At 33.7% G+C, this 16291-nt stretch overlaps 1 protein-coding gene across 2 annotated transcripts in view; it reads left to right on the top strand.

The window, feature by feature from the left end:
* Window positions 1-16291, top strand: part of TBC1D32 (TBC1 domain family member 32) — a 235283-nt gene that overhangs the window by 36512 nt on the left and 182480 nt on the right. For both annotated transcript variants that reach the window (XM_063097734.1, XM_063097733.1), the window contains exons 4-9: window positions 2559-2627; window positions 5235-5360; window positions 8009-8087; window positions 8219-8322; window positions 8418-8479; window positions 9071-9215. In XM_063097734.1, coding sequence (XP_062953804.1) covers window positions 2559-2627; window positions 5235-5360; window positions 8009-8087; window positions 8219-8322; window positions 8418-8479; window positions 9071-9215 — 585 coding nt within the window. The remainder of the gene's footprint in view (window positions 1-2558; window positions 2628-5234; window positions 5361-8008; window positions 8088-8218; window positions 8323-8417; window positions 8480-9070; window positions 9216-16291) is intronic.

Here is a 16291-nt window from a genome sequence, read left to right as displayed (position 1 = left end):
ATGCTGGGAAGTGTTTGCAAGAACTGAACTGGGGTTAAATGTGACTCCAGGCTCAGTTAGCTCATTAAAAGGGGAGCTAGGAATTCAGTCTACTTGATTTGAACTCATATCCTTGATATTGTTCTTATTTTTCAATGATTTGGTTAGCAAGGAATTTAGACATAGATAATGATCTGGTAAAAGTCATATGGTGGAAGTGGAAGAGCCAGAAGAAATCAAGTTTATGAGAGGCAGAAGGGCCAGGCTAAAGAAAAATAATAAAAGAAGTAAAGGAATTTGTCTAGCAATAGAACATGAGTATATATACATATATACTTTATGTATCTACTTTAGTGCAAGTGTATATTTATATACATATACATGTTTATATACTTTTATATATCCATAGACATGTATATGCACATATAAAAAGTGTCTATGTTCTATCTAAGATATCTGTTTTAAATAAGTTTTTTGAACCTTGGTGTTACAAGGCTGAACTCTAACCAGCTGAGCTAACTGGCCAGCCCTATAGTACTTTTAATTTTAACAAATGACATGCGTAGAATTTTAGCAAACTATGCACTTTTAGAAAGGGATGAACCTTGGGACCTATTTAAGGCTTTTTAAGAAAATTTGTGTTGGATAATATAAAATAACAGGCTGTTTTGGATTTATTGGTCATAGAGTAGCTCTGTGTACCCTCTGATTGTTTTCTTAGAGAGACGGTGTAACATGGTGGGAAGATTGGCTTTGGAGTCATTCTTGTATTGAAGAAATATGTATTGAATACCTACCCTGTATCAGGCACCGTTTCAGGTTTGGGGATACTATAGTGAAAAAAGACCAAGTTCCAGATGTGAGTGTAATCAGAGAAAACACTTATAAATTTCCCCTCCATATTCCCCTCACACATGCTGTAGACTGTCAGTTAGCAATTAGGTTATGAAGAAAATAGGACAGTGGTATAAAGGGTGAGGAAGTATGCAGAGACTACATTAGGCTGATCAGGGAATGTTCCTTTGAGGAGGTTTTTGAGCTGAGTTCTATGTGATAAGAGGCAGCCATACAAAGCTCTGGAGTAAGAACATTGCCAGGCTGGAGGAAAGGCAAAGGTTCTTAGGCTAGAGTGAGCATGGCATCTTCCAGGGATGGAAAGAAGGCAGTGTGATTGGAGTCTGGACTGTGGGGGGAAGAGTGGTGTATGAGAGAGAGTTAGGTAGATGAACTGAGTAAAACGGGAATTCTTTTGAGGGGGTTAAGTGTGGAAATGAAGGGATTTGACTTACAGCTTTGAGGACTGTTTCTGGACAATGGTAGGTGGGGTAGGATGAGGTAAGAGTAGAAGCAGGGAGACCAGTTAAGATGCATTGAAGTTGTCTAGATTAGAGGTGATGGTGCCTTGAGCTAGGGTTTTAGCAGGGAAGTGGTGATGTGGATTTAAGATATATGAAACTTGGGGTAGTCTTGCAAGACTTAGTGATGGATTGATTATAGGAAATGAGAGAAAGTGAGGAGTCAAGATTAACTCCTATTTGTGACCTAAGTCAAAATCTGGATGGATGGTAGTGCCATTCACCAAGATGGAGAAGTCTGAGGGAGGAGCAGATTTGAAACTAAAAAAAAAAAAAAAGTCAAGAATTCTATTCTGGACATGTTAAGTTTGAGAGGCCTATTAAACATCCAAGTGGAAATGTTGAGGGGATAAATAGATATGTAACTCTGGAGACCAAATGACTGATATAAATTTATGAGTTGTTGTGATATACTTAAAGTCAAAGAACTAGATGAGAACACCTCAGGAAAGAGTATAGATAGTGAAGAGAAGAGGGTCTCTAATATGGTGGGAATGAGAGTTCTGATAGATGAGTAACTTGGAGGAGTTATTTAACCTCTTTGGTTTTCATATTTCTCAGAGTCACTGTGAATTGGAATGGTATAGGTCTTGTTAAATAATGGATACTCAATAAATGACAGCTATTATTATTGCAATTTGTTATTTTTAGATGATTTTTTAGATATTATGCATTTTTGAACTGCCTTTGTTGGGAAGAAGACCCTTTCTTCCTCCAAAATAGCTGATGATCTACTATAAACTTTTTTCAAGCTGGAGGTTTTTACTTCAAGAATTTTTTCACCAAAGAACAACTATGGAGAAAGTCCAGGGAAAAGTACAGGAAAGAAAAGGAACAAAAAAAAAGTTCAAGCAGCTCAGTAGCTATATGCCTAGGGTACTGTTTCTGCCTTTTTGCTTGTTTATGTTTTACTTTTCATTCATCTCATATTTCTGGGTACACCACATTTTGGCTTTATGTCTTTTGAGTCTTATAATGTTCTACACATTGCAGTTGCTCAGCAGATAATAGTTTTCATATACATGAAGGTACACTGTTCTACTGGGATATTCAGTTCTCATTTAAAAACCTTGGGAAACAAAGTTCACTGCCAAATCAAAATAGATCATCCCCTTCTCTTGTTCAGAATGTGTTTTGTGCTTGGAATTATGGTAGAAAAGGTCATTTAGAGCAATACTTCTGAAAGTCTACTAACTAAATGATTGTCTGTCAATTATGTTACAGAGTTACAAATTTTGTCAAGGAAAATTACAATTGATTTTAGACCAGTTGGATCCTGGGCAACCTAAAGAGGTAAGTTTAAAGGACAGCTGTTAAATTCAGTCAGATATCATCTGTTTATAATATACTAGGTTACAATCAGTAACAGCTGGGCTGTTTCTCCTGAGGCTAGGGCTTTATTATTGTAGGCAATCCTAGACTGTCTATGGTAAACTTTCCAGTCTTAAAATGAAAGGTCATGGAGTAAGTAAGGGAGGCCTTCCTAAGAGAATTGTCATGGTAAGAGGGAATTTCTGTTTCTAGCTACAATTTTGAAGGGATGAAGTCAAGCAGTAGTCCCCAAAACTGTTCCTTCACTGTTGCTTTGTATACAATATTTTAGTTAGTGATTTTTTAGGGAAAAAATTTCACTTAATTCTTTTTCTACTTCTAGAAAATGTCAGCAACTTTTAAAAAATAGTTTTTAATAGACAAATAAAAATTGTGTATATTTATCATGTATAACATTATGAAATATGTATACATTGAGGACTGGCTAAATTGAGCTAATTAACATATGAATTACCTCACATACTTATTTTTTGGTGGTGAGAACACTTAAAATCTATACTCAGCAATTTTCAAGAACACAGTATGTTGTTATTAACATAGTCACTGTAGATCTCTTGAATTTATTTCTCCTTTCCAACTGAAATTTTGTATCCTTTGACCAGCATCTCCCAAACCAACCCCCACTCAATGTGAGCAATGTTGACACATTTGTTCTTTTATTAGAAAAATGATTTTTTTAAAGAAGTTATTATATTTAATTGTATCTTTATATTTTAAAAGATCGTACAAACTACTATATATAAAGTCTTATTTCGTTTGAAAGTCAGTTTGAAATAGAAAATAAGATACAATTTTTGAAGATTTTTTTTTAACCTAAGAATTTTTATATATATCTTGCCATTTTGTTTCAATTTTTGAAATAAATTATTATCCCCAAACTTTTAATTTTAAACTAATAAATACTTACGATTTCCCCCCATTGAATTTTTTAAAAACAATCGTTGAGAAGAATAACATTTATCCTCGCAGCATTTTGCATTTTTATTTATTTTCTGGGTTCTTAGTAAATTAAAATGTGTTTCAAAAGGTACTGGAAATGAGATTTGACTTTTATGTGATGAAAACCCTATTATCTTCAGTGTAAATGGATTATTTGGAAATATGTACTTGTTCTGAAACCTTTATTCTGCTTCTGCAAGTAGTAAATTCTCTCTTTTTTGTGTGTGGCTGGCTGGTATGGGGATCCAAAACAAGCAGTAAATTCTTAATAGGATTTTTGTCTTAATTTAACTGAGTGTTGTTCGGTTAGTTCAGTTGATTAAAGTGCATGTTGTAAGACCAAGGTCAAAGGTTTGGATCCCCATGCCAGACAGCTGCCAAAAAAAAAAAAAAAAAAATTAACTGAAAAGGAGAAATTACTTAACATTGTAAATGAATTCCTAATTTTTTTTTTTTTTTTTCCTTTTTTACTGGTAAGGGGATCGCAACCCTTGGCACGGTGTGGCCTGCACCACGCTTAGCCAGTGGGCGAACCGGCCACCTCTATATAGGATCGGAACCTGCAGCGGCGGCGCTACCAGCGCCGCACTCTCCTGAATGAGCCATGGGGCCAGCCCATGAATTCCTAATTTTTAAAACACTCTGCATATTTCCCGTAATGCCCATCACAAATAAAGTTTTATGTAGGAGTTCTTTCATACAAATGTATAGACATTTTCAAATACATGTATATTCTCTGTCTTTTTTATTTAAAAGCTGCCATTCTGGTTCAGAGTGTCTGGTTTGCAGAGGTGTTGGCTCCTGTCTCTGATGCCTCACTGTTTTTTATCACTAAGCTTCAGTTGGCAAATGACCAGATTTTAAGGATCAGGTTGGAAACTGTGTTATTACTCACTAGTTGGAGAGTGACTGGGGGAGAAGCTTTGATCCATTTGTCATTGAAGTGGAGCTATTCTCCACTGCCACTCCTCAGGTCATACTGTTTTGAGTGAATTTGGATTGGATTTCGAAAAGACTGATTAGGAAGTAAGCTTTCTGAGAAAATAGAGAAATTCAATTTTGCATCTCACTGCTGAATGACTTTTTTTTCTTCCTACCATAGTAGTTAGAAGGTCAGAAAATATGGTGTAGCAGAAAAAAACAAGTTCAAACTAATTGTTTTGTGAGAATTGTTCATATATCCTGGAATGGTAATGCTTCTCTCGGGACATATCTGGGCAACGTTTTAAAATTAAAACCCTCAGACTGTAGGACCGCTTATGGGGGCATACTAGAACGGGTCAGGTCTGTAGGATGAGACCATTGGAAAACGTTGCCTTGGTGATTCTGATTCTGCCATCCTTCCTTCTATTTCACTTAGACATGAGACCGAGAATCTCCTAGTACATTTAGAGTTTTACTTTTTGCTTTACACAAAACTGTAACCTATTTTTTTCTTTGCTTAGCACTTAGTTCAAAAAATGAGTTCTCAGGAGGAGTTTCATAAAAGGGCATCTGATTATCATAAATGGCTCGTTAAAATTATCCAGATTCTACCTTTCAGTAGTTTTTGTTAAATATTGTTTTGGAGAATTGGTATTGTTTTAGTGGCTGAGTATTAATAAAAATCTTCTTTTGAAAAAATTATAGGTGAGATATGAGGCCTTGCAAACATTATGTTCAGCTCCTCCATCTGATGTCCTGAACTGTGAAAATTGGACCGCGCTCTGTGAAAAACTGACAGTATCTCTTTCAGATCCCAATCCTGTGTTTAGTGTAAGGAAATGGTTATAGAAATATTAAAACTAATGTCTGTTTTCCCACCATTCTAGAAGTAAATGGAGTATGATAGTTTTCTTTAATAGTAGCTCAAATATTTTTGGGACTTCAGTTTCAACTTTTGGATTGTCAGATTTTCTTCAAAGGAATTAACTTATTATTTCATGATTCGATTCAAAATATGGTCAATATCATACCTCACTACCAAATAATAGACTATTTGTTACCTTGTGCATTTTGTTTTATCTAGTAAAGGGATATCCTAGTATTTGTATCATTGTTTTAGAGTTAAGAAAAATATTTTAAAAGCATTCATGATATGTGAAAATTTGAACTTAAAAACGATGAATTAGAATTTATTCTAATGGACTCACAAGCATTTTTCTTATGCATTTGTTTACTTAGAGATTGACTGCTTAAAATGAAGCTAGAAAACTAAGGCTAAGAGTATTGAAAATAATTTGAGATGAATCATAAAGCAAATGTAGAAAATTCCTTAAATTGTAAAATTATGAAGCCAGTACAGATATGACTGATTTATGTAAAAATTAATTTGCATAGGACTTCAGGAATAGTTATATGATGAAAAGTAAGCTCATATTAACAAGTGCAGTAATTCTACAGATAGTGTCTATGATGTAAATAAAAAAACCTGACTATCAAAGATTACATTTTTTATTTTTTTTTGACTGGTAAGGGGATCGTGACCCCTGGCTTGGTGTGGTCTGCACCTCAGCCAGTGAGCGCACCAGCCATCCCTGTATAGGATCTGAACCCGCGGCCTTGGTGCTACCAGCGCCACACTCTCTCAAGTGAGCCACGGGGCCGGCCCAAACATCACATTTTAAATACAAATTGGATTTTTTAGAGGGTCTTTTTCTTTCTACTTGGTATGTGAGTGAAGAAATTTTGGCTTTAAAAACTATAAGGTGTTAGCACAAGAGTTACATTTTGCTATTCAACAAATATGTATTAAAACTTACAATGTGCATCATTCTAGCTTAGATGCTGGGACAAGACAGAAAAAGTCTTTGCTCTCATGGAACTTACATTCTAGTAGAGGACACAGACAGTAAAGACATAATTATAGAAAATATAAGTATCTCAATACATTTGTCTGTTTAAAATCACATTCTACCACCAATGGAGATATAATTATACTGGTAAACAGAAATGATTTGGGAACTAGTATTTGATTTTCTTATAAGGGGGAAAAGGTGTTTACCTAATACTTAAATGCAGTTCAACGTTATCAAAAACAGAGGTTATTGTGGACTTCTGTAAAAGCTCAATCGTCAGGAACTTCAAGTGGAAAAAAAGATATTTCAGGGTCATTAACATTTTAAGGCTCTCTAACAAAAAGTGCAATTGTAAATTTCCTTGTATTTTTCCCTTAATAAAGACAGAATAGTGGCCAAATAGATTTTCTTTACTTTAGAAATTATACTATAACTGTATAAATATAGTAAAGTTCCTAATGGGTTGGTATAAGAGGCTTTATTTAGTCATTATAGATTATTATGCAGCAATGGTCAGTTTTATTATTTAAGTTAATAAAATTAGAAGCAATTGTTATAGAGGGGGGAATGGTAATGGAATCAGTCATTTTAGAGTAGAAAACAAGGCATATAACATTCTTCTCATTTTAAATTTGTGCTTGATCCAAATTCTTTTTGAGTTTGATTCTGTTTCTTTTTCTCTTGCTCTAAAGGATTCTTAACAGTTACCTGATTTAAGCCTATAGTGGTTGAAAAGTGTTACAGATACTTATCAATTGCTGCAGTTATAAAAATAGGCTTCCCAAAGTATTTAATTTCCTGTGTTCAGTAGGAATTTCTTTTGGTTATTAGAAGATCTCTTTAATCACTTGGAGAACTATTTCTTCTAAGCCTATTATCCTGAATGATATAAACAGGGTTATTAATTTTTTTCCAGATTAGAAAATTTGAGACAATATTATGTTTTTATTCAGTGGAAAGTTGTATTTCACTATTAGGATTAATCTCATCACAGTGGTAAAATTGGTATAATTAAAATGATAATAATAGCTACCTTTTTAACCACATGTGCCGGTCACTGTTTAACTACATCTGTTATCTCATTTAATTCCTTTACCTTGTGATAGTTTCTACTTTGAGTTCTAATAATATAAAATTTATAAAATATTATGTAGTATTTTTCTTGGGAAGAGGCAAAATTGTAATCCTAAAATGTCTAATTACTGAAACTACCCATGTAAGCAATATAAAATAAATAAATCTTGGCTTCAGAAATATGTGGTTTTTTAAAATTTAGAGCTGCCTACACTGTTTCTTTGTTTATTGACACCTTTTGATTGTATCTTCCTCTGTCAAACCTCACCTTCCTCTATTAAATCTACTTTATCTCTCTATGTTAGTGCCTACTATTACCACATGTTGTGACAATTTATTTCTGTTATTAGATTTGCTGTTAGTTTTGGTCAATTTTAATTTTGCTGACCAACACAGGAATGTGACCCTTTTAAAATAGGTACATTCCTACTCAGGTTTCTGAATGGTTTATTTTGTGTTTGTTTTCTGGGTTCTTACTATGTGAAAAATATTTTTTCTTTATTCTATTCTTGTAAGAATCTTAGATGCAGAACTTTTGTTTTATTTCCACAGGATCGGATTTTAAAATTCTATGCACAGACATTTACGCTTTCACCATTACATATGACCAAGGAAATTTATACAAGCTTAGGTATGTTAATTAAGTCACTTTAAAAAATTTTTTTTATATGTAATTAAGAAAAATGGATAGGAAATAACTTTTCAGAAAGCACTGTAAATGAATGCTATAGTAGTTTTATATTTTTTACTTTCTCTTTTCAGCTAAATATTTGGAGTTATACTTTCTTTCTAGAGAAAATCATATTCCTACTCTTTCAGCTGGTATAGATATGACTAATCCTGACATGATTCGCTTACTGAAAAAGGTATCCATTTGCTAGAATATAATTTTATTTTTATTTAAGAACTTCTGTTTTTAAGAATTATAATTTTTTGAGAACTGCTGTACACTGCTTTGTAGGTTCGTCTTCTAAGTGAATATCAGAAAGAGGTTCCATCTTTTTGGATTCGTCACCCAGAGAAGTAAGTCACCTAACATATGCCAACATAAAACATAAGAGTGTGACTGCCCCACATACATTTCGAAAAGACTGGAGATAGTCTTATTGCCTCATTTGACTGGGAAGAGAATAATAATGTTTTTATTTTTATTTTTTAAGCTTGTCATGTTTTGTCCTTAGCTATGTGAGTGGCTCTATGCAAGTGCCATTTTATACCATTAATAATCACAAGGTAAAAAGAGGGTGTGGTAGCCTCAGGTTCTTATTAATCTTTGTTTCTCTGGAAAAGTTCCTTAAATGTTCTTTAAAGTTTTTTCTTTCAGCTCTGAAGTTTTTAATAAGGTTGTAGGTGCATCTGTGAGTCTAAAAAAAAAAAGTGTTAATTTGGAGAGCCAGTGTTGAAGTAGAAAGAACATAAGTTTTTAAACCAGGAAAATTGGGTGTGAATTCCACCTCGGCCATTTACTGAAATATAAAAAATTTGTTTCCAAAGATTTTATACCACTTTATAATTCCATAAATACAAAGTATATCACCAGTCCTACATATATATGTATATATATAAAATAGCATTTGTTTTTTTCTAAAATCACTTTCTTTCTCAAACTTTAAGGTATATGGAAGAAATTGTGGAGAGTACTTTGTCCTTATTATCAGTTAAACATGATCAAAGCCATCACGTCTCACAGAAGATTTTGGATCCAATCTATTTTTTTGCACTAGTTGATACCAAAGCTGTGTGGTTCAAAAAATGGACAGTAAGGAAAAATAGAATGTTTTTATACCTTTCAATTCATTGCTATGTCATTTTAAAGACTAGCTAATGTTTGTTTACTGTGTGCTGAGTTTTAATTGCTTGTACATGTGTTAACTCATTTAATTCTCATAAAAATCTATGAGGTATGTGGTATTAATACCCCATTTTCAGATGCAGTAATTGAGGCATGGAGAAGTTGTCCCAAATTTTTTACTAGTAAGTGACAGTCAGAATAGGATTTTAAATGATAATTCATTTGAGTCTATTTAAGCTGAATGACCTATCAAATCTGATTTTCTTTAGTTTAAAAACTTCAAAAATTTTAAGCAGATGTGGTAAAACAAGAATTCAATGCTCATTTTTCCATGCCTGAAAGTATTCCTTCATTTGCCTCCTCCTGAATTGTAGTTTGGGGAATGTGTGTTTAATGCCTGATTTGGCAATTTCCTGTGGAGCTCATTACTGTCCCAGAATTGAAATTAATATTAAGATTAGGGAGATTTTTATATTGTTACCTCCCTCAACCGCTGTTGAATAAGAGAGGTCTGTGTTAGCAGTAGCAGTAACATCTGGCTTGTGTGCTCACATCTTTGTCTCTGTTCACCTGTTTGCTGGGGACTTGGTATTTGTTGCAGTGGAGAAAGGAGGGGCTAGGGCCATGACTGCCATGCAAAGCAGTCATTTACTGCTCAGCATAGTTTGGATATTATCTAGCTGATGGCTTTTTTTTTTTTTTCCCCACTTTTTGTTATCTAAACTGTATGATAAATCCCCCATTAACTGCTCAGACCTTACATGGCCTATATGGTATGTGTTTGATAAATGTTAGCTCAATTAAATTTAATTAATTTAAACAGAACTCTTTGTTCTTCACATTTGACACTTTTTCTGAATTTTTTCTTAATTACCAAATTATACTGTTATTGGAAAAAATATGCAAAATATGTAAAAGCACAAATAAAATTAAGTTTAAAAAATTATACAGCACAGAGATAACAGCTATTAAGACTTTGCTTTATATATGTATATTTATTATATACACTTATATTTATCTGTTTAGATCTTTTTTTAACAAAAATAAAATCATATTCTACCAATTGTTGGTAATTTTTTTTTTGGTTAACATTCTTTTGCAAATACTTGATTACTGAGAGAATGAGGCAGCTCACAAGAAAACTAATAGAAAAATCATAAAAAAATCAGATCCCCAAGTATGTTGTAGTATTAATGAAAATTTATCACATCTTCCTATATTCTTTGTATCTAGGCCAGGGGTTTGCAAACTTTTTATGTAAAGTGCCAGACAATAAATATTTTTGGCTTTTAGGCTGTAAGGTCTCTGTTGCAGCTATTCAACCCAACTGTTGTAGCTTCAAAGTATCCATCGATAATATGTAAATGAATGGGCTTGACTGTGTCCCAGTAAAACTTTATTTATAAAATCAGGTGGTAGGCTGACTTTGGTCTGCGGGCTGTAGTTAGCCCTGGTCTGAGGGATGTGCTATGAATATTTCTTTTAAGAACATGGTCAATGTTAAAAACAGTTTGATTGAACATCAACATATTTTTCTTGTTAAAGTTGAAAAAAGGATTAGGATCTTTGAAAACATTTTTAGCTACAAGAGTTCAAACACATAGGGTTTTGATTAACCTTGAATTAACCAAAACATTATTTAATTAACCCTGTTTTTCAGAATTTTGATAGTTTTTACTGGGTATTGTTCTGTTTAATATTCTCTATTGTTTTTAAGTAAAATGAAGAAACTATATTTGGAATACTAATGATATATAATGTAATTTAGCTAAACAATATTGTAGTTTTCCTTGGCTTTGTGCAATGCTTTGCATATACAGGTTTTAATCCCATCTATACTCAGCTCAAAGGAGGAGATTAAAGCTTTTTTTTGGCACTTTGGATCATTTTTAAATATTATTGGCAGAAAATGATTAGGATACTGTTCCTTTGGAGCATTTCAATCTTGGCAAATTTCTGTACATGTAGGCAGTACATTGTCCTATTCAGTATAAGAGTTGTGATTTTTTTTTTCCCCACATCTGTATATTTTCTTTGGGTTCTAGCATATGCTGGTAGTCAGGTATGCTTTTCTGCTGGTGGTTTTAAAATAGCTTTGCCTGGAAATTGGACACAGTTGATGGGTAGAATGTTTTTCTTGCGGTCTGTCACTAAATGAGCCAAGAGTTTTTTTTTGTTTTTGGTTTCTGTTTGTTTTTATTTATTATACTTATTCAAGGGGCAAGAGCTGACCATCAGCACCTGTGCACAAGACATGGGGAGCAAATCAGCTATCAGCATGCCCACCACCTCAAATTGCAGTTATTCCCTGTGTCCTCCACCCAACCTCTCCCCAACAGCCCTCTCCCTATTTCCCTCTATCCCTTGCCCCGGCAGCCCTAGGTCTGTTCTCTACCTCTGCAAGTTGAACACACCACTGTGGTCTGTCTGTCTTTACTTCTTTCTCTCTTAGCTCCCACTTATGAGTGAGGTCACATGGCATTTTTCCCTCTGTGCCAAGCTTCTTTCACTTAAAATAATTTTCTCCAGGCTCATCTATGTTTTTGCAAATGACAGAATTTCACTCTTCGTTATGTGAATAACAAAGGGTAGAATAGTATTTTATTGTGTGTATATACCACATTCTCCTTACCCAGTCATCCATTGATGGACATTTAGGTTGGTTCCATATATTGGCTATTGTAAATAGAGCTGCAATGAATATGGGAGTGCAGGTATGCCTTACACATGATGATTTACATTCCTTTGGGTATATACTCAGAAGTGGGATTGCTGGATTGTATGGTAGATATATCTGTAGTTGTTTGAGAAACCTCCATACTGTTTTCCATAGTGGGTGTACTAATTTACAGTCCCACCAACAGTGTAGAAGAGTTCTCTTTTCTCTGCATTCTCACTAGCATTTGTTATTCTCAGTCTTTTTGACTATAGCCAGTCTAACTGGAGTGAGATGATATCTCAATGAGGTTTTGATTAGCATTTCCCTGCTGATTAGTGATATTGAGCATATTTTCTGGTATCTGTTGGTGATTTGTATGTCTTCCTTTGAAAAATGTCTGTTTAGCTCCTTTGCCTATTTTTTTAATTGGGTTATTTGTTTTGATACTGTGTAGTTATTTGAGTTCTGTGCATATTTGGGAAATTAATCGTTTGTCAGATGTATAGTTTGCAAATATTTTCTCCCATTTTGTAGGTTGTATTTTCACTCTGTTGATAGTTTCCTTTGCTGTGCAGAAGCTTTTTAGTTTGATATAATCCCATTTATTTATTTTTTCTTTTGTTGTTTGTGCTGTTGGGGTCTTATTTATAAAGTCTTTGCCCAGTCCTACTTCCTGAAGTGTTTCCTCTTTGTTTTCCTTTAGTAGTTTTATAGTTTCAGGTCTTATATTTAAATCTTTAATTCATTTTGAGTTGATTTTGGTATATGGTGAGAGATGCTGGTGTAGTTTCATTCTTCTATATATAGATGTTCAATTTTCCCAGCTCCATTTATTGGAGAGGAAAACTTTTTCCCAATGTATGTTCTTATTGCCTTTGTTAAAGATCAGTTGGTTGTAAGTCTGTGTGTTGATTTCTGGATTCTTTATTCTGTTCCATTGGTCTGAGTGTCTATTTTTATGCCAGTACCATGCTGTTTTGATTACTATAGCTTTGTAGTATAATTTGGAGACTAGTAGTGTTATGCCTCTGGCTTTGTTTTTTATTTTTGCTCAGGATTGCTTTGGTTATTTGGGGTCTTTTGTTCTTCAATATGAACGTTAAGATTTTTTTTATTTCTGTGAAGAATGTCATCAGTATTTTGATGAGAAATACATTGAATATGTAGATTGCTTTGGTTAATATTGACATTTTCACAGTGTTGATTTTTTCAATACAAGAGCATAGATTGTCTTCCCGCCTTTTTTGTGTCATCTTTAATTTCTTTCAGTAGTGATTTGTAGTTCTCATAGAGATCTTTCACTTCCTTCGTTTAATTGATTCCTAGGTATTTTATTTTTTGGTGACTATTGTAAATGGTCTTCCTTCCTTGATTTTTTTTTTCTGCTAGTTTGTTATTGGAGTATAAAAATGCTCCCAATTTTTGTGTTTTGTTATTGTATCCTGCAACACTACTGAAATCATTAATCAACTCTATGAGTTTTTTGGTAGAATCTTTAGGTTTTTCTATAGATAAGATCATGCTGTTGACAAACAGGGACAATTTGACTTCGTCTTTTCCAATATGGATGCCCTTTATTTCTTTCTCTTGTCTGATTGCTCTTGCTAAACACTTCTAACACTATGTTAAATAGGTGTGTTGAGAGTGGGCATCCCTGTCTTGTTCCTGTTCTTAAGGGAAAAGCTTTTAGTTTTTCCCCATTCAGGATGATATTGGCAATGGGTTTGTCATGTATGGCTTTTATTGTATTGAGATACTTTCTTTCTATACCAAATTTGCTGAGAGACTTTACCATGAAGAGATGTTGAATTTTGTTGAATGCCTTTTCTCCATCTATTGAGATAATCATATGTTTTTTGTCCTTGATTTTTTTGATGTTGTGTATCACATTTATTGACTTGGTATATTGAACCATCCTTGTCTCCTTGGGATGAATCCCTCTTGATCATGGTGTATAATTTTTTTGATGTGTTGCTATATTATGATTGCTGGTGTTTTGTTAAAGATTTCTATATCTGTGTTCATCAGAGATATTGGTTTATAGATTTTTGTTGTTGTTGTTGTATCTTTGCCTGATTTTCTTATCAAGGTCATGCTGGCCTCATAGAATGAGTTTGGGAGAGTGGCCTCTGTTTAATTTTTTTTTAATAGATTGAAGGTATTAATTCCTCTTTGAAGGTCTGGTAGAATTCAACAGTAAAGCCATCCAGTCCTGTGATTTTCTTTGTTGAGAGACTGCCAATTACTGTTTCAATTTTGTTGCTTGTTATTGGTCTGTTCAAGTTTTCTGTTTCTTCTTGGTTCAGTCTTGGTATTTTGTATGTGTCCAGAAATTTATCCGTTTCCTTCAGATTTTCAAATTTTTTGGCATATAGTTGTTTGTGGTAGTCTCTAATGATTCTTTGTGTTTCTGTGGTATTGGTTGTAATGTCTCCTTTTTCATTTCTGATTTTTGTTATTTGGTTCTTCTCTCTTTTTTCTTTACTTATCCTAGCTAATGTTTTGTCAATTTTGTTTATATTCTTGAAAAACCAGTGTTTTGTTTCATTAATCTTTTGTATTGTTTTTGAGTCTCTATTTCATTTAGTTCTACTGTATCTTAATTATTTCTTTCCATTTACTAACAGGGATTAGATTGTTCTTGCTTATCTAGTTCTTCGAGGTGTCTGGTTAGTTTTCTTAATTGAAATCTTTCTATTTTATTGTAAATTTTAATTGCAGCAAACTTTCTGCTTTGTACTGCTTTTCTGTATCCGACAAATTTTGATATGATGTGCCTTCATTTTTGTTGGCCAAGAAATTTTTTGATTTTGTGTTTAATTTCTTCTTGGACTTATAGGTCATTTGGGAGCCTGTTTAATTTCCATGTATTTGTATAGTGTCCTGACTTTTGCTTGTTATTTTCTGGTTTTAATCCATTGTGATCTGGAAAGGTGCTTTGGATGATTTTGATTGTCTTATATTTGTTGAGGCTTGATTTGTGACCTAACATGTGGTCTATCCTAGAGAATGTTCCATGTGCTGATGAGAAGAAGGTATATTCTGTAGTTGTTGGATGAAATGTTCTATAGATATCTGCCAGGTCCAATTGGCCAAAAGTGTAACTTAAATCCTATTTTTCTCTGTTGATTTGTCACCTGGATGATCTGTCCAGTGCAGAGAAGGGTGTTTAGGTCCTTCACCATTATGGTACTGGGGTCTATCTCTTTCTTTAGGTCTAATAGTGTTTTGTTTATATATCTGGGTGCTCTGGTACTGAGTGTATATATATTCATGATTGTTATGTCTTCTTGCTGGATAGATTCTCATATCATTATATAGTAGTCTTCAATGTCTCTTTTTATGGTTTTTGTTTTCAAGTCTATTTCATCTGATATAAGAATAACTACTCCTACTTGTTTTGGGTTTCCATTTTGTGGTATATCTTTTTACATCCCTTCACTGTTAGTCTGTGTGCATCTTAATAGGTGAGATGGGTCTCATGAAGACAGCATATAGTTGGGTTTAGCTATTTAATCCAATCCATCAGTCTGTGTCTTTTGAGTGGGGAGTTTAATCCATTTACATTTAGAATTGTTATTGAGGTGTATTATCTTCTGCCATTTTATTGCATTTTGTTTAGATGATTTAAATATCTTTTATTCCTTTCTTCTTTTATTATTCATCTTCGATGTTTGTTGGTTTTTTGAAGTGATGAGGTTTTTTTTTCTTTCTTTCTCATTTGCATTTGTGTTTTAACAGTATGCTTTGTTTTTTTCTTGTGTGTTTGTGGCAGTGATTATCATTTTTTGGATTCCAGAAGCAGGACTCCCTTGGGAATTTCTTGCAGGGTTGGCCCTGTGTTGATGAACTCCAACAGTTTTTGTTTGTTTGGGAAATACACTATTTCTCCCTCATTTCAGAGAGATAGCCTTGCTGGGTATACTGTTATTGGCTGGCAGGTTTTTTCTTTTAGTATTTTGAATATTTCATCCCATTTTATTCTTGCCTGTAGAGTTTCTGTTGAGAAGTCTGCTCGTAGTCTGATGGGGACTCCCTTATAGGTGACTTGATGCTTTTCTCTTGCTGCTTTTAGGATTCTCTCTTTGTCTTTGAGTTTTGCCAGTTTGTCTATGATGTGTCTCACAGGGGATCTTTTTGAATTGAATCTGTTTGAAGATCTTTGAGCTTCCTGAATCTGAAGATTTGTGTCTCTCCCTATATCTAAGATGTTTTCCATTATTTTTTCATTGGATAGATTTTCAATGCCTTTACCTTTCTCCTCCCCTTCTGGAACACCTATGATTCAGATGTTTGTGTACTTAAGGTTATCCACTAGCTCTCTTAAACTTTTGTCAGTGCAGTTGAATATATGGCAGGCGACCTGCATTGTGGTGATGGCTGC

Source organism: Cynocephalus volans, chromosome 5 (assembly GCF_027409185.1).
Source record: "Cynocephalus volans isolate mCynVol1 chromosome 5, mCynVol1.pri, whole genome shotgun sequence".
Classification (NCBI taxonomy): Eukaryota; Metazoa; Chordata; class Mammalia; order Dermoptera; family Cynocephalidae; genus Cynocephalus; species Cynocephalus volans.
Note: the sequence above shows the minus strand (reverse complement) of the source record. Positions and strands in the feature narration are given on the sequence as shown.